The 25,505-nt window shown below is 37.2% G+C and overlaps 1 protein-coding gene across 1 annotated transcript in view; it reads right to left on the bottom strand.

The window, feature by feature from the left end:
- Positions 1-25,505, bottom strand: part of CFB (complement factor B) — a 2,501,566-nt gene that overhangs the window by 104,183 nt on the left and 2,371,878 nt on the right. The window contains exon 19 of the mRNA XM_044082138.1: positions 14,774-14,823. Within this exon, the coding sequence (XP_043938073.1) occupies positions 14,774-14,823 (50 nt within the window). The remainder of the gene's footprint in view (positions 1-14,773; positions 14,824-25,505) is intronic.

The following is a 25,505-nucleotide window of genomic DNA, read 5'->3' as shown; positions in this document are numbered from 1 at the left end:
AAAGGCAAAGAAAAAGGAACTTTTAAGTGCGGTAACTGCAATATGTGTAAACATATCAAAAGTGGGAATAGGCACATTATAAATAAAAAATTATACAAACTTAATCATAGACTTAATTGTAACACAAAATATGTGGTATATGCCGCTCTTTGTAACGACTGCCCATGTTTTTATATAGGAAAGACTAAAAGACACTTTCGAGAAAGAATTTATGAACATGCTAATGCTATTGCTAAACTAAAACCTGATAATGCTTTAGCTAGGCATATTACACTCTTTCCTAATCACCAATTCAAATTTATAGGACTAGATCAGATAGAATTAGACAGTCGAAGAGGCCCATTTAACTTACTGTTGGAAGAAAGTGAACTTTCATGGCAGCTTAGAACCAATGTTTTCATAGAACCAAGTTTAAATGAGCATTGCAACATAGCATGCCTTTTAAAACTTAAAAGTTTGGCTAGATAGAATTGAATATCTAATAGCCTCTATTTTTGACTATTTATTACTGTCAGACAGGTGCTCAAACTATTAGTCAACGCAGACAGTAATTTCTTAGTGTCTTTGCTGTGGATATATACCCTTATATTCTATCCAGTATATGTTTTTTAAATTCATAAATGTTATGACTTTATAGTATTATTGATTAGCACAGAATTAAATAAAACTAAATTAATTAAATAAATAAAATAGAATATGTACAACAATTCATATTCAAATATAATAGTTTTTAACATATGCTTTTTTACAAGTGTTTTAATACCAGTACAAAAATTCAATCTAATATTTTTAAAGTTTTGTATTATTTATTATAAAATATTAGTATTTTCAAGTTTTCTTTGACTTTGTTTATGTGGTTGTATTACTGTTGTAGGGAGTTACTCTGATATATATTGGATCTTTTACTTTAAATTGGGTTTTTAACTGGTTACTTAATTAGTTAATTAATGTTGACTGATGCATATAAATCATGAGCTATTCATGTATTCTTTGTCTGAAGAAGTCATTCAACTGTGAATGACGAAAAGCACTTCACAATAAAACAGTGTTCTTTTTGTATCCTGATTGCCTTGAAGGATTTGTTTTAATCGTGGTTTTTACAGTTGCTCGTTGGTGTTTGTGGTTTTGTAAGCAACTTCATGGCATCGGACAATTCTACCAGTTCTACTAACAGTGGAAATGAGATTTTAAATATTAACGGCAGTCCGTCACTTCTAAATGACTCGCAAGATGCACATGATGATGTTAGTTTGACTGCACTTATTGCTGCCCTTTCTCAATGGGTAGATAACCTAGCAGCTAAACTTGACGCACAAACTGTTTATTCTCTTAAGACTGGTTCAGATGTGAGTAACTCCGCTGGCACTGATATCACGCCAGGACAACGTTTTCCTGTTTCCGTTAACACTAGCGGAAACGTGAACCCTGCCACACTGTTGGCGAGTAACATACGGAGTGGTTCCAACACTCATTCTAGCAGCAACCACAACGGAGACAATGTTTTTTCAGCCCCTAATGGCGAAGGCGTCAGAGAGCTTATTGGAGCTCCTACTTTCGAAAACTGGATATCGGATACAAGCAAATTGCAAATAAAACATCCTGGCAGCATAGGACCTCCGGCTTACGACGCCAATGACTCTCAGGTCAGTTCACCTTTAACTGAAAAGTTAAAATTGCTCGACAACAAAATGGTTAAAATAAAAAAACTGCAACTTGAGATAAATTATTTCAATGAATGCTTAAAAGAAAAACTGGTACCTAAGGGTCTACGTTTCCACATGTACCCCACAGGTTTAATTGCTAACTCTTTATTCCACCAAGAGCTTTTAACGTTTTTTGACATGCAAGGAATGGCTTTGTTACAATTAATGATTAAACACTACAACTTACAAATTAACGATCTCTCAAAAGAAGTTATAGACCTTAATGGGGAAGTGTTAAATCATGCTGACTTCTCCCGGTATAAATTTGACTATGATAGGTCTTTTCTTACAATTGACCAATTACTGGAGAGACTAAGAGTGAATAAAAGTAAAAAAATATCTAGGGACAAGCTGGCATACAGTAATGGTACTGCTTACCCTTTGCCACCTATATCACAATCTGGTCAATCTACTACAGTACCTGTTAACAGACTCAATGCTGAAAATGAAAACGAAGATTCCATACCTATGCATGACAGAGCTCAACTTAACCAAAATCAAGGTCAACAAAACTACAATAAGAACACTTGGGCAAACAGACTAAGGGGAAATAGAGATAGAACAGATGGTAACCCCTACCCCAGTACTTCTTCTTATAGTACTGATTACATGCAACAGGGAGCCATCCCTAAAAATACTTCTACATATGGTGAAAGCAATTATATGCAGCAACATCAGCAAAAAAACAACAAGCGCTTCTTCAACAGGTCGAAGAGGTAACTAATGATTCACTGATGCCGAAAATTATTACTAACAAAGATGGTGACTTTTTCCTATACAATTATTCTTGTATAGATGTTGATCCCTCTTTTGTCGAACTACTTTCAAAAGGAAATACATTTATTCCTAGCAGACATATGGATTTGGTCCAGAACATCAAGGACTTAAAACTGTTTACAAGGAAATTAAATCTAAAGTTACTTTTGGGAAATTCAGAACATACATCTTATTCTTATTATATACCTAGTGACTATAATCCACCGCTTCATCCTACTCTTCAACTGTTTGAAACGCTTATGGAATTAGATCTTAGACATCTTGCTAGTATAGACAATAACTTGTTTTCTAATAAGAATAGCTTCAGTAATGTTACCTCTGACGAATACGTTTCTCTTAACCTTTTTAAAAATCTAAATGTGAGAGCTATCAAACCAGATAAAGGTGGGGGACTCACTTTATTTGATAATCATGACTACATTGATAGAGTCTTGTCTTTATTAGACAAAGACACTTACCATAAGGTTAGCCAAAATGAAGTCAACATAGCCTATAACCGTATTAAATCATACTTTAGTGACCTATTTATAGAAGGGTACTTGGATATTGACATGTACAACTACATCAAGATTGAATGGCCAAAAATACCTATCATGTTTACAACACCTAAAGTCCATAAAAGTTTATCTAATCCACCATTCAGACCACTCATTGATGGACGTAACTCCATAACTTATGCAAGTGCTAAACTTGTAGACAACATATTAAAAAAGTATTTGACATCAGAAACACAAATATGCAAGGACTCATGGGCATTTCTCAAGAGAATAGACGAACTTCAATATAGTGAAGAGTGTAACTTTCTTACTATTGATGTAATCGATTTATACACTTCGATCCCACATGATGAGGGTTTAGAATGGGTCAACATATTTTTGGTTAAAAAAGGAGCATCTAGTAATGAAGTATATCTAGTTACATCTTTGCTTGATATAATCCTGACTAACAATTTCTTCCTATTTAATAAAGAACTATATTTACAAAAATGTGGAGTTGCCATGGGATCCCCAGTAGGGGCTAGCTTTGCCAATATGGTTATGGCCTACTGGGAGGAACATTTCTTACTCAATATAGAAGAATATAAATCTAACATCATATTCTATACACGTTTCTTGGATGATATTTTCATCCTGTTCAATGGCAATAAGGACATAGCGAGTAAAATGATGAATTACTTGAATGAAACTACTGTTTTTCTAAGATTTACTTTTGATTTTCAAGAGACTGTCACTAACTATTTAGATATATGTTTAGTTAAAGACAAGACTAGTAAACAATTTCTTGCAAAAATTTACAGAAAAAGTACTTTCTGTAATTCTTACTTACATTTCACCAGCTTACACCCATACTCTCAGAAAAAAGCCATTGTTAAGGGTCAAGCCATCAGAGCAGCACGTATGGTTACTCGAGACAGCGATTTTTTTAGCGAATGTAAATTGTTGGAAGACATGTTCAGGTTTAGAGGTTATCCTGAGAAGTTTCTAACCGACATATTTGATGAAATTTATAGAAAAAGAAATTATGGACTTATTTTACCCATCTTGAAGGATAGAACCCGTGCCCTTACAACTGATATTGTGGAGTTAGATATGGTTGAACCTCATATTTTAGATACTAGCTGTAATAATGGGTCACTAAATGAACACGAGCTAGTTCATAATATCAATGACATATCCACTTACAGTAATTCTGCTTCTAACAACAACTTTTGTAGTAGTTACATTATGACTTTTAGCTTAGAAAGTTACACAATAAGGGAAATTTTGTACAAGAACTGGCATATTTTAAGTTTAGATAAAAAATGTGCTGATATGGCCAATGACAGACCTAAAATCATTTATAGAAAAGGGAAAAATTTAAAGACACTATTGGAGAATAAAATACCAATGATAAAGGCAAAGAAAAAGGAACTTTTAAGTGCGGTAACTGCAATATGTGTAAACATATCAAAAGTGGGAATAGGCACATTATAAATAAAAAATTATACAAACTTAATCATAGACTTAATTGTAACACAAAATATGTGGTATATGCCGCTCTTTGTAACGACTGTCCATGTTTTTATATAGGAAAGACTAAAAGACACTTTCGAGAAAGAATTTATGAACATGCTAATGCTATTGCTAAACTAAAACCTGATAATGCTTTAGCTAGGCATATTACACTCTTTCCTAATCACCAATTCAAATTTATAGGACTAGATCAGATAGAATTAGACAGTCGAAGAGGCCCATTTAACTTACTGTTGGAAGAAAGTGAACTTTCATGGCAGCTTAGAACCAATGCTTTCATAGAACCAGGTTTAAATGAGCATTGCAACATAGCATGCCTTTTAAAACTTAAAAGTTTGGCTAGATAGAATTGAATATCTAATAGCCTCTATTTTTGACTATTTATTACTGTCAGACAGGTGCTCAAACTATTAGTCAACGCAGACAGTAATTTCTTAGTGTCTTTGCTGTGGATATATACCCTTATATTCTATCCAGTATATGTTTTTTAAATTCATAAATGTTATGACTTTATAGTATTATTGATTAGCACAGAATTAAATAAAACTAAATTAATTAAATAAATAAAATAGAATATGTACAACAATTCATATTCAAATATAATAGTTTTAACATATGCTTTTTTACAAGTGTTTTAATACCAGTACAAAAATTCAATCTAATATTTTTAAAGTTTTGTATTATTTATTATAAAATATTAGTATTTTCAAGTTTTCTTTGACTTTGTTTATGTGGTTGTATTACTGTTGTAGGGAGTTACTCTGATATATATTGGATCTTTTACTTTAAATTGGGTTTTTAACTGGTTACTTAATTAGTTAATTAATGCTGACTGATGCATATAAATCATGAGCTATTCATGTATTCTTTGTCTGAAGAAGTCATTCAACTGTGAATGACGAAAAGCGCTTCACAATAAAACAGTGTTCTTTTTGTATCCTGATTGCCTTGAAGGATTTGTTTTAATCGTGGTTTTTACAGTTGCTCATTGGTGTTAAAGGCCTCACATAACTTAGAAGATGCTAAAGGATAGGTATTACCTCTGATGTGGTAGATATAGCTGCTAACTGAACTTTGATGGTGAAGAAACTTGCTCTGCTTTGAAAGATGGAGGCAAGGAAATCTAAAACAGCAGGGAGTGGAGCAGTGAAAGGATCCAACTCTTTCTGATGAGCCCAAAAGGAAAACCTCTTCCATTTACTCATAAAAATCTTCCTAGTCGAAGGTTTCTGAGATGAAAATGGAATTTGACAAACTAGGGATGAAAGCCTAGAATGTCTAGCCATCACTGGAATTAGAGAAACCACGTGGTTAACTTGAGGCCTGCAATGTGCGGATGAATTATCCCTGATAGGTGTGGCAGGAGGTCTGGAATGGAATCCAGTGTCCAAAGATAACATACTAGGTGAGACCACAGGAAGGGAAACCACACTTGCCAAGACAAGAAGGGGGCAATGAGAAATACTTTGCTTCTCGTCTGGAGTACTTTCTGAAGAATCTTGGGGATTAGAGGTACAGGAGGGTAAGCAAAAAGGAGACCAGAGGGCCAAACGTGGACTAGAGAATCACTCAGTGAATGTCTCTGAGGGGGAATTAGGGCAAAGAACCTGCTGCATTTGTTGTTGAGGGGAGAAGTGAATAGATCACAGCACAGTTGACCCCATTTTTGGAAGATCATATTTGCCACTGATTGATTGAGAGACCACTCATTAGGCATCAGGATGGTCCTGCTGAGCTTGTCCACTAAGAAGCTGGACTTCCCAGGTATGTGTTTCACTACAAGAAAATGGCTGGAGGAGACTGCCCACTGCCAAACTCTCATTACTTCTCAGCAAAAGGGGTAAGATATTGTTCCCCCTGTTTGTTGATGCACCAGAATATTGACATGTTGCCTATTTGAATAGCAATAGTTCCTAGCAGAAGAGAGCTCTGAAGGGCCTGCAATGATAAAAGCACTGTCTTATCTCCAGGGCATTTATATGCAAAATGGTCTCTTCTGGGGACCATGTGCCTTAAACGGTCCATCCAAGTAATGCCCTCCCACCCGAACTGGGAGGCGTCCATGGTCAATGCGGCATTTGGGGAAGGAAGAATAAATGGACATCCCTGACAAATTTCTTAAGATTGTATCCACCACAGGAGGGATTTTCTGCAAACCTCAGATGATTTTATCAGATGTTGTAAAGGATGTTGATGAAAAGACCATTGCACTGCTACTGTCCATTGAAGAATTCTCATATGAAGATGAGCACTGGGTATTAAAGTTATTGCAGCAGCCATAGACTCTAAGGCTTTGAGTACCATTTTAGCTGGAAGAGAAGAATGAGAAAGAACCTGTCTGACATGCTATTTCAAAATAAGAACTCTGTTTTGAGGAAGAAGAGCTAGATGACTGACTGTATTTGGACGAGCCCCGATGAACTCCAAGATTTGAACTGGTTTAAGTTGTGACTTGGCCAGATTGATCATAATTCCCAGAGAGAGAGAAATGCAGTAAGTAATCCCTGGCTCTTTCCAGAAGATGCTTAGTTGGTGCAGTAAGGAGCCATTCATCTAAGTTAAAAGACACTCTGAATGCGAGCAGTCTTAGATGAGCATTTGGTGAACACCTTGGGGGCTGTGGTGATGACTGACTCCCAGCCAGAAGTGTAGGTATCTTTGAGAGTGCCTGTTCATTTTGATGTGATAGTATGCAACTTGAAGATCCAGTCATCCTTCTGTAGGACAGGCAGAATGGGCTGAACCGTGACCATCCAGAATTTGGAATTCTTTACAAACTAGTTCAGATAACTGAGATTCAAATGAGTCTCAGGTCCCCCTGTTTTATTTGGCACTGAAAAGAACCTTGTGTAAATTCTGAATCCTCTTTGGTCAGGGGGACCTCTTGGATGACTTTTATCCAGCAGCTTTTGAACCTCTAGAGCTAACTCCCACTGCCTTGGTGGAACATCAGTGGGACATTTTCTTTTTCTTTGGGGAACTTGTAAAAAGGGAATAAAATATCCACTGGATATGATCATTTGCACTCATGAATCTTTTGTGATGGCTATCCAGGCTATTAGGTATAAGGACAAGTGCCCCCTGACTGCCTCCAGAGAAGAACACACAAGCAACCTTTTAGGAGCGTTGAAAGGATCTGTCCAAGAAGGAATCTTGAGACCCTTGATTCTGTAGACCCTGTCTCCAATGAGGATGGCATCTGCTGTTGTAGCAATTTCCTTTTCTGTCTCGGGGGGGGGGGGGGTCTCCATATGATTCTTGGAAAGGTCTTTGAGATTTCCAGTGCCACATCTTTTTACCACCACACCGATTCCTAGAAAAAGGTCTCTGCAGGGTAGAAAATCTGATTGGCCCAAACAAAGAAGATCCATCAAAAGGACTGTTGATGAATGATGCCTTGAAGGGCTTTGCAAAATTGCAGAACCAAATCCAGGCATATCTCCTAATGGCTATGCCTGAACCAGCCACCTGTGAGGAACCTTCAGCTGTGTGGAAGATTAGCCTCATGGACGTGTTTGTAATGGATTGCAGGGTGACCAGTTGTGAGGAAAAATACTTTTGTTCCACTGTGGACATGCATCCAGGGGTAGAGTTAGAAAGTTTCTTAACTAAGTCCCTCTGTAGCCTACTGAAATGTGCCAGGTAATTCAGCGATCATAAGGCAAAGGTTGCTGAAGCATACACTTTTTTCCCAAACCTGTCCAATGTCCTATACTCCTTATTAGGGGGATGGACAGTGGAACTCTGCTCAGCCAGCTCCTTTTTGGTGGCTACAGCAACAAATGTGGCATCTAAAGGATTTCCCTTAGTTCAATGTTGTCTGTTGAAGGCAGTGCTGAAAATTTTGTCTGGGCATCTGGTGATCGGTTTCATGGAGTCCGGTTCCTTCCAAGTCCTGTGGGAGACAAGGTATATAAGCTCATCTGCTGGGGGGATAACCCAAGACATAGATGGTCCAGACCCTAAGGCTTCGAAGAACACCGATTCCTCCTGGGAAGGGGTTTGGGAAGACTAATCACCTTTTTGGAAAAGGATCTCTAAGATGTCTCCAAACGAGACATCTTCAGGTGGAGATCTAAGGGACTCTTCCCCTTCAAAATCTGTGACTTCTGTGAGGAATTCCTGTGGGGAATCAAAGTGCCTCCTCTTACATGACCTCTTCTGAGGAACCTCTTCAGTAAGGTGCTCTTGAAAGGTGTCAGAAAAAGCAGGGAATTCCCGAGTGGGAACTGCTTGGAAGTTCATATGGGGCTGGTTGTCACTGAGATGTAGGATGAAGGAAGGGCGACTCAGATTTGGAGATACCAGCCTTGGACAACAAAGCCAAGGAGACTTAGCAATAGCAGATGTTGGATCTGAAGACTTCGGATCTGAACTCTTGGAAATCTTCTGAGGTGGCTCAGAAGGAAGCACTGACTTTGGAGACTGTGCAGGGGAGCATTTTCAGTGCTCCATGGTCTCCTTGGACTTATGAGAGGGGGTTTGAGCCCGTGATGTGGAAGTACCAGATGCAGGAGCAGTTGGAAGGAGGCCTTTTAATACTAGCTTTTTCTTCATACCACTTATGGCCCTGGTATTAAAAGCAGCACAGATGGAGCAGGAGGTGTCCAAGTATGCTGGAGCTAGACAATAGATGCACTCTGTATGGGCAACAGATTTTGGGATCTTATGCCCACAGGAAATGCATTTCTTGAACCCAGTAGGCTTTTCAGCCATACTATAAGGAAGAAAGACTAAGAACAAGCAAGAAACTACAAGAAAGTTTTTTTTTAAACAGGACAAGGCTTAACTCCACAAAAAAATAATACCAACAGTGGTAATAAGAAAAATACCTTAGCTTAAGGTACAGAAAGATTATACCAGCAATGGCAACAAGACCACTGAAAGAACAAATGGCAGAGAAAAATATATATATATGGCAAATAGAGAAAAAGGTAAGAAATCACTAAAGACAATTTACCACAAAGAATTTCTAACTTTGTACTCTTAAATCAACAAACTAGAGCTAAATGGAATCCTGACCAAATCGTGGAGCGGCAAATGAGATATGACGTAACACAGTGCTCAGTGGCATTATGGGTAAGAGAGGAGCTCGAGAGTCGGATCCTAGTATCTAGAGAAAGTGGCCGAGTAGGATCCGAACTCATTCACTGAGGAACAAATGAAAATGACATCAGATCGTGACAGCATCCCAACTCTCTGACAAGTTCTGGTACCCTTGATAACTGTGAGCAGGGCTTGGGAGATGAAACATTTACAAGCAGGGGCCTGGGAGATGACTCGTTTACTGGCTGCATATGTCCATTAGAGACATAGGTGGTAAACCGGAAATGAGCTTCCTGTTCCCCATCCAGTTGTCCAAGTTACACTTGAAATGGGTTAGGAAAGATCTCTGCTTCACATGGATGAAGAGCCTGTTCCAGAGACAGAGTAGTCTCTGGGATACATACCTGACTCTCCAGCAGATCCTATTAATATCACAGGCAAGGTGTGAGTCTTTACAATGGGTAATTCTGGTGTCATTTGTTTTGTGGATATGCAGGAGGTCCATCAGAGTGGGGTCTGACAATACCCTGTGTGTCAGTCACAGATCTCCCTCAACAGCCTGTAGGAGACAGACTACAGGGACAGGGCCTTGAGGCAATCTGCAAAGGGCATGTTACTTACACCCTGTGTTCTTTTAGTGAGGAACCTCTGTGGATGTTTCAGTTGTTGGATATGTCTGGTTAGGTACATACCAAAGGGGCATAGTACTCAGTGATAGGTCTGATAAATGTCAAATACAGTGGAACAACTTCCTTGGACCTAGATGCCATACCTTTGTTTATAAGCTGTGCAACACTGAATGATTTCCACTTTATTGTAGATACGTGATGGTTAAAGGCTAGATTACTGTCTATGTGTGTCCTTAAGTCTCTGACTACTGGGTCAGCTCTAAAGATGAATCTGGTCCTTTATACAAGAAAAGGTGATTTCTCATTTTCTTGTCATCCATGTACATTCACACACATGCGCGCGCGCGCGCACACACACACGGTTCCACTGAATTAGGTCTCCACACCACAATGTTGATGGCCGAATGATCAACCACAAAAGTTCGACATATGCAGATGGTTGACAGGTGGGATAGAACATCAATCCCACGGTTGTAATATTCCCTTTTCCTGGGGTTTGTGTGATCTCAGAGTTAGCACATATAATTAGCAGGGACTGTCAGGTACAATGTTTTTTTTTTTATTTGCCTCTAGCAAGGATTTTTACTTGTGCATGCACAGTTGACTATCGGCATTTCCATTGTTGACCTTTTGTGGTTGATGTTCTTACCTTCAACATTGTGGTGTGTTGATGTAATTCAGTAATCCCATATATACAAACACACACACACACACACACACACACATATATATATATATATATATATATATATATATAAGATAGAGATATCTATAGCTCACTATCAAATGAAGAAAGCTCACAAGTGCGAACATCAAAAGACCGAATTGGAAACATCGAAAACCTGGAAGATTGAACAGCAAAGACCTTGACTGTGTGGGATCCCCCTGCAAAAACACAGATGTGTCTTTTATGTTTTTCGACCTTCCAGTTTTTCCATGTTTGCGATTCAGTCTTTTGACGTTTGCTCTTGTGAGCTTTTGTCCTTCTAATATATATATATATATATATATATATATATATATATATATATATGTGTGTGTGTTTGTAGGACTGTGGTGATTTAATCTAATTCTGCCTCTTTTCAGTAGGAGGAGTATTCAAACTTCACTTTTTTTGTGCAACTTTACATCCTTCACTTAATTCTTAGGGTAGATCATTTTGGAGAATAGGGAATTTTAAAGGTTCATAGATTAGTACTAGGCTAACTGCTCTTGTGGGTCATTTTAAGCCTAAAAACACAATCCAAGCTAAAGAAGCTGTAGAACGATAATAAGACACACCAAATAACCATGGAACGCAGCACAGACTGCACTGATTAAGCCTTTAATAATTCTGGTACCTCGGCCTTCGCCTTCTCACAGAATACTTTACACAAGAACAGCAGTCATATTTAAGCAACCACTCATTTCTGCTTAATTAATCAATTAACTTTTGGATATTCAAATATTTCAAAATACATATCAAACTTCATTGATCCCTACCCAGCTTAACATTCTTTTAAAACACATTACAAAAAATATTACAAAAAATACATTTAATTATCTTTATTATCCTGCAATTATCAAAAAATATAAAAAAAATATATGATTTAATGATGATGTCATTACTTGAAATTACCTATACTTCCAAATTCATACCAGTGGGATAAAGAGTGTTATAATTAACGATAAACCTTGATTCCATTCTTAATAACCTTTGTTGGAAATTGCTATTACTTAGCCCCACCCCATAAGGTCTAGCAATAACACTAAAAATAAAACCTTCAGTCAGTCCTCCATGTTTCTCATGAAAATGATGGGCCACGGGGCTATCCAACCTAACATTTCTTATGTCTCCAGGGTGTTCCATAATTTTCAATTTAACCTTGCGTTTAGTCTGTCCGAAATACCATTTTGGTGATGGACAGTTACAACCAATCACATAAATAACACCAAAGGAATTACAGTCAAAATGGTCAATGGCATTATATATAATGCCACTGATCATCTTGCCATCCATATTCCTAATCTTTTCACAAACTTTGCATCTTCTGCAGGCATACGCACCTGCGTTTATTATCAACCTTCTTTTATTCTTACTTCTTAACATCTCTTTTAAATTCTGAAATCTTCCATAAGAGAACATAACCTTTTTTGTTACGTTATTTGGTGTGTCTTACTAGCCAATTACACTATGTGAGAAACAAACCCTGTCCCTTTTGTTTGTAAGGTAAACAGCTTAACCATTATGCCAATCTTCCACTCCCTTACTGTGACTAGTTAGCATTTAACCAGCTGCCTATGTGCACAATTAGTCTTATCATGAGATGCTCAGTGTTACTGGTGCAACAATTTGCACACTCATCTTTGTTGTAGAAGGCTGTGTGTTCTAATACCACACCAGGTATTTAATTATTATTTATTTATTTAACATTTGTTTACCAGGAAAGTCTGACTTGGATTGAAGCCAATTTTCAGGGAAGGCCTAGGGAGAAATGCTCCAGACATGTCTTTGTAATGTAGGAGGAAACCAAAGCACGGAGGACATGCAGACTCTGCACAGAAGCTTCCCCAACTGAGAATTGAACCAAAGAACCTCTTGCCGTAAGCCGACAATGCAACAGCTGCACCACTGCCCCGTCAGACTGAGTTCTGACAGTTACCTCATCTGGATAATTGAGAAGGCAAGTTGAGTATTCTCCTTGTAATTATGGGTTTCATTCCCATGTAATTTATTTTTGGGGGGGGGGTTGGCATAATGGTTAAAGTGTTTATCTTACAGACACAAGATGAAAGGTTTGATTCTCACATTAAGTAATTGGCTAGGCTTAAAACTATGAACCTGTGTCCAGTTCCCTTCTCATGCTTTACTTAATCATAAAATTAAAAGATGGACAATTTAAACCACATCTGTTTGAAACCACTACACTTGTGGCATATGTTTAATCTTAGAAATACAATTTCCATTGCTGAATCAAGCTCATTACTATAGCTGTTCCTTCATGGAACCTCATGAGTATAATGCCTGTACTTACAGACTCAAATAAACATGCTGTTTTGCAACCTAAGAAGAGACTGCCTTCCTAATCTTATTATAGACACCGTGCAGCAATCATGAAAATGCAATGCAAACATCAATGCCTTCATTTCTTCTTCTTTTTTTTTTTTTTTGCAGCCTCATACTGGCATTTTGTTAATCACACATCTTTAACTAATATAATTCTAGCAACCTCCATGCAAATTGACATTCAACAGAAGAAAAATCTCATCACGGTTTAGAGGTTCTTGTTTTTTTGCTGCATTAAACTTACCATGGATTTTCAGACTGGCTCTTTCTTTGCAGCACTGCTTCACAGCTTAGAAAGCATGTTTGTTTTACACAGTAAATGTCACAAAATCTGATTGTCAAACACTGACAAAATCCTGTTCTGCATCTTGCATGCAGCATTGCATTTTGCCACATGATATTAGTGCAACATACGCCGAACAAAATCTCCCTACAATAACCATATATTTTTTTATATTAGTGATTTAATGACTTTTCATTCTGATAGTGTAACTCAAAAAGTAAATGTTAATTTTCCCGACACTTTTTGGGCTTAATTTCCCTGTATCATGTTTTACACAGTATTTGGCAAAAGAGCTTTGATTCTCAAGCTAAGAATATTAGGAATATATGACTGTAAATATGCTCACCTGGCTCTATGATGTGGAGAAATGGAGTCCTGACAGTAACCCAATTCAATTAGCAGCTTAGATGACAGAGCAGTAAACCATGGGAAGTGGAAGTGAATGGTCAATGCCTGCTAACCCATCCAGAGGGGAGGAGGTGGAATACATCCTGCTGTAGGAATGACATATGAGTTAGACTTCCATTATGCTTTCTTTGTGCCAGATGGTGTGACATGAGGGCATAAGCATGCCAAAGAAAGCACTACTATTTAGCTACACATAGTTGGTGTGCTGAAGCATGCATCTGTGAGACAGAGTAGTGCAGTACAAATCTCATCCCAACTACTGGTCTGGAGTAGAAAGAAGATCTTCTGCCTTCCTCTTGATGACAGCCTGCAATTCCAAACTCTTGTCTCGATACTTAATGTCCTTAGGTATGAAGATGTGAGGGGAATGAATGTGGGGATAGGGGATTTAAAGATAATCGGTCGAATGGGAAGAAAACACAACATAACGATGCAAATAAATACAGTCTAACATACTTACAAATGGTAAAATTTACAAGTTTTTGCATGCATTCACCTGTATCATTTCTAACAAAGAGGACAGGGTTGCTCTGATACAGATATAAGTATGTGGAATTGAAGTATAATACTGATAGTGATGTGTTACAATACATTTTGGTAAATATAGACTAACCACCAGCTTTCGCCACTGATTGGCTAAATAATGAGTTTTTTGGCCTTCTCAGGGAAGGAATAGGGCTCTTGAGCAGTAGTAGCATGACACCCCTCAATAGTTAATGTGTCAGGGAATTTCAACATCATTTACTCAAAACAGCAAAAGAGATTTCACTTCAACAAAGCTGTGAGCAGCACTGTTTTGGAAGACTTGATTTACTAAGGTGTCTGTTAAGCTATTTTGTTTTATCCAATTTTTAATTCATTATACAGACCTGGACATGCCTGCCTCTTTTGTACATAACCAAGGGTCCACCAGAGTCTCCTGTAAAACATAATAGAATTTAAAGTTGAGTTAGTGACCGTTCTTCCTTTTATACACTTTTATAATGTATACCTGCAAAAACTCTGTGACACATACTATATGCATCCTACAACAGGCCAGTATGTAAGTTACCTGAAAAACATTCTGCTGATTCCGATTTAGGTTACCCATATTTTGTGCAGTGATTGCTGACTTGTTGCTGTTTATAGACAGTATATGTGTATTGTGCATTTCAGTATGCACTTTTAGCTGATTCATGTACTTTCTAGTTATGGATCAGTCACTGCTTGTATCTATCTATCTATCTATCTATCTATCTATCTATGAGTGTGTATTTATAGATTTGGGTACATGATGATGGTCAAAAGGCAACTACTCTGAAGTCCAAGAACTGTTCAAAACACAACTAACAGAGTTAAAATATGTTTGTGTGAGAGGCAAGCTTCCCTGAATCCTCCTTGTGGGAGATGTAGTATCTCACAACCCTGCTAACTTAGATAAAACAACTCTGAGATCCCATAGTACTGGAGAAAAGGAAAACTCCCTTATCTGTAGTATACAGTGATCTCTATAAAGTAACAGCCTCCCACATCTTTTCAGAATGCATTTTTGTTTGGTAGGTTTACAGAGTACATCTATGCACACACATACACATATATATATATATATATATATATATATATATATATATATATATATATATATGGGTCCCCTACGAAATCCCGAACGCTCATAATCCCGACGCTGAAAATACTGAGACCACAAGCCTGAAACCCCACAATACCGAAAGAGCAGAAGCGTGAAATTCAAAATCCCGATGTTACGGGATATTGAGTTAGAGCTTCTGGTGTTGCGGTTCAGGTAAGTATGTGTAAGGGTGTTTGTGAGGGGTTTAGTGTGTGTAAGTGTGTGTTGTGACTGTGGTGTGTGTGTGAGGGACTGTAATGTGTAGATGTGAGTTTGCCTTGTGTGTCTGTGCAATCTCGGAGTTAGAATATTAAAGTAGGGAGGTGAGGGGTGCAGCCCCCCCCCCACATGAGGGGTGCAGGGGGCTTGCCCCTGCCTATCTCCAGTCTAGGATGGCTTGTTTGGTTGTAGGGGCAGCTGTGTGTAGGTTTGTGTGTGTGCTGTATGTATTTTAAAGTTTTGCAATTTTGAATTTCGCAGTTTTACATTTTTGGTAATGTGGGGTTTCAGGCTTGTGGTCTCAGTATTCTGAGCGTCGGGATTGTGAGCATTCGGGATTTCGTAGGGGACCCATATATATAATATATATATATATATATATATATATATATATATATATATATATATATATATGTATAAACACACATATGTATATGATAATGTATTGAAATATCTAAAGCTCAAAATATCTAAAAAAAAACAAAACACTGAAAGCACAAAACTCTGAAAACTCGTAATACCAAAGCACAAAATATCTCATAATTCTATACATCTAAAAATGCCATATATCATATACCCCAACTACAAAATCAAGATCAAATATTGTCCTGGTAGTGGTACTGTTAGGGAAAGGGGTTTTAGTAATGTAATGTGTATGGCTAGGGTTAGGACAGAGATAGTGACAGGGTTAGGGTTAGCACACGAATAAGCTGGGCAGGTGGACAAGCCCTCATTTATATCTACACCCTCTCCTAATTATATATACCAACTTTGAGACTGCAATAGAGTAGGTAAAGGGTAAAGTCCCTGATTCCCACTGTACCATAATCTCACACATAAAAAAGGGCAGCACGTGTGATCATCTGCCTTTTGATCATTTATACTGGCTTTTTGAGTGGGTGGAGAAGAGTGTCAGGAGTGATTTGTGACAGACGAGTACCTGTAAGAGTGAAAGGGAAGGTCTACAAGAGGGTAGTGAGACCAGTTGTGTTATATGGGATGGAGACAGTGGCATTGACAAAAAGGCAGGAGTTTGAGTTGGATGTGGCAGAGTTAAAGATGTTAAGATTTGCACTGGGTGTGACGAGGGTGGACAGGATTAGGAATAAGTATATTAGAGGGTCAGCCCAGGTTGGAAGGTTTGGAGACAAAGACAGAGAGGCAAGATTACATTGGTTTGGACATGTGCTGAGAAGGGATGCGTATTATATTGGGGAAAAGATGCTAAAGATGAAGCTACCAGGTAACAGGAAAAGAGGAAGGCCTAAGATAAGGGTTATGGATGTGGTGAGAGAGGACATGCAGGTGGTTGGTGTGACAGAGCAAGATGCAGAGGACGGGAAGAAATGGAAACAGGTGATCCACTGTGGCGACCCCTAACGGGAACAGCCGAAAGAAGATGATGATACTGGCTTTTTTCCCCTCTTCGATAATTGCAGTGTTCAACCAACTGTATCAAACCCCTATATGTGTGTGTGTATGTGTGTGTGTGTATATATATATATATATATATATATATATATATATATATATATATATATATGTATATATATATATATATATATATATATATATATATATATATATATATATATATATATATATATATATATATATATATATATATATATATATATATGGATTCCCTTCACAAGCTCAAAGTTTCAAAACTTTGAACTGCAAATGGTGAAGACCATAAGATCAAAGTTTTGAAACTTCGATCTCGGAGTAGTATATTTGTTTAGCAGGGGGTGTGGGGGTGCAACGTAAAAAAATTGTTTTGATTTTTTTTATTACAATTTTGAAGTTTCAAAACTTTGATCTTATGGTCTCAACCATTTGCAGGTCGAAGTTTTGAAACTTCGAGCTTGTAAAGTAGAGCTATATATATATATATATATATATATATATATATATATATATATATAAATATATATGTTTATTTGACATTGGTTAACCGGGTTAGTCCAACAGGGACAATGCCCTGTTTCAACGGAGACCAGGAGAGAAAAGCTTCACAGAAAAATATTCAATATTTTGACATATAATAATACAAACATTTAAATAAACATAAACAATAGAAGTTAACATTTCTGGTAATATGAATAAATAATTGTAAACATGAAAAAATAAAGATAGATCATTAGCTTAGAAAAGCTAAAAACAAGGGCTAATAAGACTGGCTGAGAAAAACAGAATAAATGAATAAGTATGAAAGAAATCATAAATTATGGAGGAGAGAAAAAGAAACAGTAATAGAGTTGACATAAAGAGAAATTAGGAGAAAGGTAGGGTTTCACAGATGTAGTAGTAAGAATAAGAAAGTAGGTTACTTAGAGAGATAATTTACTCAAGAAGTAATTTAGTCCAGTAACATATATTTATTTATATATATATATATATATATATATATATATATATATCTATATATATATATATATATATATATATATATATATATATATATATATTTCCCCTTCACAAGATCGAATGGATGGAAGTAAATTGTGAATGGGAGCCTTAGGTTTAAAAAAATAATAAGTTAACTTACCTTATTGCAGGGGGCCAGGTCCCCCTGTACCCTAGCAGTTTTTATGTAAATGTTCCTTGACCGCACTATAGCAGAGGAATGGAAAATCTTCCATTTTGCGCTTACACGTAAAGCACGGAATGGGAGATTTCCCTTTCCTTCACTATAGTGCGATCTCAGAGTAGGTATATTTAAGTAGGAGGGGTGTGGGGGGGTGCAGGGGGGCAAAGACCCCCTGCGAAAACATTTGAAAGGTGTTATTTTTTATTTTTGTTTTGTCACGTTCATATGTTAGAGTTTCTCTAAATTCAAGATTCTGGTTTCGAGTTTATGACTTTCAAGTTTAGAGAAATTCGATCATATGAAGGGAAACTATATATAGTAACTATATATAGTATATATATAACTATATATATATATATATATATATATATATATATATATATATATAAGTCTACTTTAAAACATTGAAATTTCATAACATTGAAATTCATAAAATTGAGACCATAACATCGAAAATGCAAAACACCAAAAACCCAAAACAATGAAACTTTGCCATATAACATTGAAAACTACAACGCACATGTAAATAACATCCCCACCACCTATAACAACACCTAACTAACAAACACACTTTCTACTATGTTTCTGCAGGGGTCTAAGCCCCCTGCACACCCACAGTAAATTAAATATATCAACTCCAACATCACACTACAGTGGGAAAAACTTAATTTCCTAACCTAACTGTATGGTGATCGTGATACAGTGAGGTTAGGAAATTAAGTTTTTCCACTGTTGTGCGATCTTGGAGTTGGTATATTTAATTTACGGGGGAGTGTGGGGGGGTGCAGGGGGGCTTGCCCCCTGCAGAAATGTAGTAAAAAGTGTTTGTTAGTTAGGTGATGTTATAGGTGGAGGGACTGTTATTTACATGTGTGGTGTAGTTTTCAATATTATGAAGCACACTTTCAGTGTTCTGAGTTTTCAGTGTTTTGGAATTTCAATGTTTTGGTCTCAATGTTATGAATTTCAACGTTATGAAATTTCAGTGTTTTAAGATATCTATATATATATATATATATATATATATATATATATATATATATATATACATACACACACACACACACACACACACACACACACACACATACACATACATGGATTCACTTTACAATCTCAAAGTACTGAAATCATGAATTTCAGTATCTTGAGATGAAAGTACCGAAACCACAAAATCACGAAATCCCATAAAACTGAACATCACAATACTGAAACTTCAGAATATCGAACTTTCAGTATTTGATGTTCTGATTTAAAATACACCTACTACCACACAAGCAAACACACATACACCTTCCTCCCCACACTACAACAAACCAACAAAACACACACATACACAAAAATACAAAGCAAACCCACCTAAGCTAGATTAGGTACCCCACACCCCCACTACTTATATATACAAACTTTGAGGTCGCACTAAAAAGAAAAAGACAATAAACTCACTTCTACACACACTACAGTCACTTCTACACACACTACATTCCTGTTGCACAAACACACATTACATATGTAAAAACACCACCACTTTCAACACTTACATATTCACACTCTTACCTACCTACCCTAACCTACACCTAAAACTTCCCAACACACTCACATACACTCAGATCACTACCCAAAACCCTTAAAAAAACACTTACCTGAATCTCCAGCAATAACCACACATCGGCAGCCATCCCCAAATCCCAGAGCACACTGCACCTTACAGACAAAGTAAACCACACAAACATAGTGCACCACCATAACCGTGGATTCGACATTTCCAAGTTCGGTCATGTGCAGTTTCGGGCAACTGCACTTTCGTCTCGAGATACTGAAATTCGAGATTTCAGTATTTTGAGATAGTGAAGTGAAGCCATATATATATATATATATATATATATATATATATATATATATATATATATATATATATATATATATGTGTGTGTAGAGAGAGAGAGAGAGACCACACACACAGACATATATATATATATATATATCTATATATATATATATATATATATATATATATACACACACATATACACACACACACATTTTATATATATGTATAGATATATATATATATATATATATATATATATATATATATATATATATATATTTATATTTATGCAATCTAAAAAAAACAGTGGTTCATTTGAATGAAAACTCACTTGATCTAAATCAATAAAATCAAAACTCATTTCACTGAAAATGCAACATACACTTAATACATCTCTAAAAGCTTTTTTTTTTTTTTTTGCAGGGCAGCAAGCCACCCTGCACTCCCACATCTCTGAATTTAAATATAACTCCAGTTTCACATCCAAGGAAAAAAGAGAATACTCTTGACAAACTGAATCACTGCTGGCGCACATACACAAACTTCCAGACATGGAGATACAACTTAACACTGGGCATTAGCAAGAAACTACTAATAATGAATAACACTAATTTGCATCATAATTTATATCCTTCAGAGCCAAATCAACAGTCATTTTCCTTAAAATAACAGTTTTCAAGCAAATGTGATTTGTTCATTTGTGGTTTCAATCACATGAGCTTTAGATTAAAGCTGAAAGAAGAAATCTACAGTCTTTCAGGTCCACATGAATATTTCATTTAGACCCTAGTCATCTGGTCCTGTCTTACCCTTGCAGCACCCTGCTGTCCATTTCTCTCTCAGACATCCTTGACTCCATCCATTGGCCTGCACTCTGTCATTGGCTCTGGAAATGTGCTTCAGTGTCCTTGTTTATCTTTATAATATAGTATTTCATCAATCCATCTAGAATGACTCCAAACCTGCCACCAATGTCTCCTTCTTATCCTCTGACTTCAACTTCATTTCCACCTTTCCCATAAGTCTATGACAATGCAGTAAGTCCTAATTATACAGTTCCCTCTCTTCTCTATCTACAGGCAGGCAGACAGACAGACACGCGCACACACACACACAGACACACACACACACACACACACACACACACACACACACACACTCACACACACACACACACACACACACACACACACACACACACACACACACACACACACACAGAAAAACACGTGGGTATGGAGATAGATGTGCTTATCTGGTGTTCCTGTATAAAGGTAAGGGGCATATGAAAAGAAGTTGTGCAATAACCATAACATTCCATCCGTGTTGCCCATTTTCATTCTTCCTCAACAAATGGGTTTGAATCCGACTCGTCCACTTTTTATAGCATGTGGATACTGGAAACTCTTGAGCTCCTCCCTTACCCATAATGCTATAGTCCCCTACCATATTGTAGATCTCCTTACGGATGCTAGCCTTTTAGCTTCATAGAAAATTAGAAACAACACTAAGATGAGAAGCCAATACCTGGAGCTCAAAGGCAGGAACATTCATTTCCTTATTATCTTCTCGTTCTTCCAAAAGTCAGAAAAACAAAAGGTAGGGGGTTGGAGGGGGAAGAGTTGAGAAAGAGTGAAAACTGGCAACTCAGATGGAACGTTATGGTGAGTACATAAATTTTTTATCTGATCTTGTCGATTTTCATTTATTCTTGATAAAAACACAGAAGAACTCAGGTACGACCAAGGTTTCCAGTTTCAGTTGGTTTTAATGTTACTGTGCAAGCAATTAAACCCAAGCTTAAATCCAGAGCCTTGTTTAGATATTTTTTTTTCTTTTTAAATGTATCACTAATTTGTTCACTTGTATATGTAACATTTTTTAATGTATATTTTTATACATAGACTTTTACAAATATATAAATGTTATATCTAAAGTTGCATTTAAAAGACTGTGTATTACATATATGTTTATTTATATATATATATATATATATATATATATATATATATATATATATATATATAAATGTGAATTATTTTATGAATTTTTAACATTTTTTTATATATTTTTCATAAGTGCCTTCTATTGATAGCAGTGCATGCTTGCAAGCTTTTCTTTCATCCAGTAGGGTAGTAAGCTCAAGTTACACCCTATGATGTTAATTGTTTTTACCTAATTTGTATCATGTGACTACTAGTGTTTGTTTCTAAAGGTTGTATAAAAAGAAGCACATTTTAGTTGTATTTATTAGCATCTGATGAAGCAGATTTTCCTGCAAAAGTACTTATGTTTTAACATTAAAACTTCAATTGAAACTGGAAACCTTGGTCGTACCTGAGTTCTTCTGTGTCTTTATCACTACTTGCTTTTGGATTTATTCAGAATTCAGGAAACTGTGTGGGGTAGTGACTGTTTTTGTAATTTTCGTTTATTCCTCAACAAATGGGACAGAATCCCCAGCTACCTGAATCCCCCGAGGACTCTAAGGAAGGATATTCCTGAGCTGAAGGCTGCTCTTCCTCCAGAGACAAGATCCAACTTGTAATGAGTAATAAAAGGTATGAGGATTAGCCCAAGTTGCAACTGCACAGATATAGTCCATGGAAGACGTAGATAAAAATACTGATGAGGTTGCCATGGACCTGATCAAATGGGCTCTTAAAGGTTTCAACAAGGACAAACCTAATTTGTTGTAGACAAAGAAAATGCAATTGATTAACCATTTGGCTAGAGTTACTTTGGTAACTGTTTTTCCCAATTTTGTTTCTGCAAAAGAAACAAATAACTGATCTGTTTTCCTCATATTTATTTGCTCTATACAAATAGAAATGTAACTATTTGTGAACATCCAACAAATGTAGCATGTACTCTCTTGCTCTTTAAATTTGGAAAGAAAACTGGAAGATTGCTAGATTAATTGATGTTGGATTCTGACACCACCTTAGGAAGAAAGGATGGGTTGGTTTGTAACACTACCCTATCTTTATGGAAAATTAAATAAGAAGAAGAAGGCTTAAAGTTCAGTGACTCTTCGAGCAGACGTTATAGCTACTAAAAATATAATTTTCCAGGTTAAAATTTTAGTTCACACTTTGCTGAGGGATCATATAGAAATTGAGTTAAAGCCTATAACACTTGATTCAAATTGCATGGCAGAGCTAGATCTTTGTAAGGGGGTCTAAGAAGAAAAGTTCCCTTTATAAAGGGCATACAAAGTTTTGAAGAAGCTAAGGAGGAATCATTTACTGTCTTGTGGAAATTAGAAATGTCAGCTAGTTGAACTTTAACAGTTGAGGAGGTGGCCCCTTCATTAGCAACTTCAGTCAAAAACTCAAGAACTTGAGGTACTGGTGCTAAGATGGGATCAGTGTCTCTTTGTTGTGCCCAAAACAAATCTTTTTGATTTGCTTTTGCAAATTTTTCTAGTGGAAGCTTTATGGGAAGATAAAAGAATATGACATACAGGGGAGGAGAGACTTGGTTGTCTGGCTATTAATGGAAGTGAGGAATCCATGTGGTCAACTTTAGGCTTGAAATGTCCGGGTGAATCGTGGCTGTTGGATGAGACAAAAAGTCTGGAAATGGGTCCAGAATCCATGGTGGGTGAACTAGATGAGGCCAAAGAAAGGGGAACCAGATCTGACAAGGCCACTAAGGTGCATGAAGATGACCATGCTCTCCAGTCGAGATGTTTTCCTGGAGAAACTTGGGGATTAAGAGGAGTCGGGGGTAAGCATAAAGGAGACTGGGGGGCCATTTATGGAGGACAGCATCTCTTGGTGATTCCTGTGGTGGGGGGGAACAGAGCAAAGAACCTGCTGCACTTATTGTTGAGGGGGGATGCAAAGAGGTTGCAGCAATGTTGGCTCCATTGGCAAAATATCTTTGCCGCAACTTTCATGTTGAGAGACCATGTTGAGAGAGAGTTGTGAGGCAATAAAATGGACCTGCTCAACTTGTCTGCTATCATGTTGGATTTCCCTGGAATGTGCATTGCTATCAGAAAATGACTGCATGAGAGCGCCCATTGCTACACTCTGAGAGCTTCTTGACACAAGGGGTAAGATCTGGTTCCACCTCATCCATACCACTGACACATTGTCCATCTGAATCGCAATAGTTCTAGAAGGGAGACAGTCTTGAAAGTCCTGCAATGCTAGAAGTACTGCTCTTGTTTCCAATGCATTCATATGTGTGTTGGCCTCTTAGGCAAACAAAGTGCCTTGGAATATCTTTCCCAAGAAATGCCACCCCACCCAATTTGGAAACGTTCCTGGTCACTATGTCTTTGGGCTGAGGAATAATGAAGGGACAGCCATATAATATATGATCTGAGTTAATCCACCACAAGATGTACTTTTTGCATGCCTGAGTTATCCTTATCTTATTGGACATAGTTAGGTGCACAATGGACCAGTAAGTTGCTAGGGTCCATTGAAGAATTCTCATATAGTATTTTGCTAATGGAACCAGACCTATCCCAGTGGACACTGACCCTAAGGCTTGTAGAATCAATCTAGCAGATAGGGAAGAGTTTTGAATTATCTTTTTGACTTGAAATTGAATAGTTTGTACCCTTGGTAAGGGATGGGAGGCTGTCAATGATATATTGAACAAGGCCCCCTATGACCTCTAATATTGGAGATGGTTCTAGCTGAGATTTGTTGCGATTGATGGTAATTCCTAGATGAGAGCGAAGCTGGAGTACATAATCTTGTGCTTTTTTCAGAAGATGAATAGCTGGAGTGGTTATGAGCCTGTCATTCAAGTATGAAAACACCCAGAATCCCTGTAGTCTCAAGTTAGCTGCTACTATTACCATAGATGTGGTGAACACCCTGGGGGGCTGTGGTGAGGCAAAAGGGGAGAGCTCTAAATTGGTAATGATTGGCTTGCCGCCAGAAGCATAGGTATCTCCTGGATTGTCTGCTCATTTTTATGTGATAGTACACATCCTGAAGATCCACTGAGTACATCCAATTGTCCATGTGCAGGAACTGCACACTTGGCTGAACCATGAACATCCAGAACTTTGTATACCAAACTAATTTGTTCAGATTACTGAGATCCAAAATTGGTCTCCAGTCCACTGTTTTCTTTTGACAATAAAAAGAATCTTGAGTAAGTTCCGGACTTTTGCTTTGGTCTGGGGGACCTTCTGGATGACTGGACTGAACAGCAGTAGTTTTGTTTACTGTTAAGGGTGGTAGGAAAAGGGTGAAAATCCTCATCTGTGAATCTTTTGCAATGTTTAGCCAGGCTCTCTGGTGCAGGGATAGATGACCCCTGACTGCTTCTAAAGGTGGACAATCAGGCCTCCTTTCAGGAGCGCTGGTAGGATCCTTCAGA

Source organism: Protopterus annectens, chromosome 9.part0 (assembly GCF_019279795.1).
Source record: "Protopterus annectens isolate FY-2018-M chromosome 9.part0, PAN1.0, whole genome shotgun sequence".
Lineage (NCBI taxonomy): Eukaryota > Metazoa > Chordata > Ceratodontiformes > Protopteridae > Protopterus > Protopterus annectens.
This window is presented reverse-complemented; position numbering and strand designations above follow the sequence as displayed.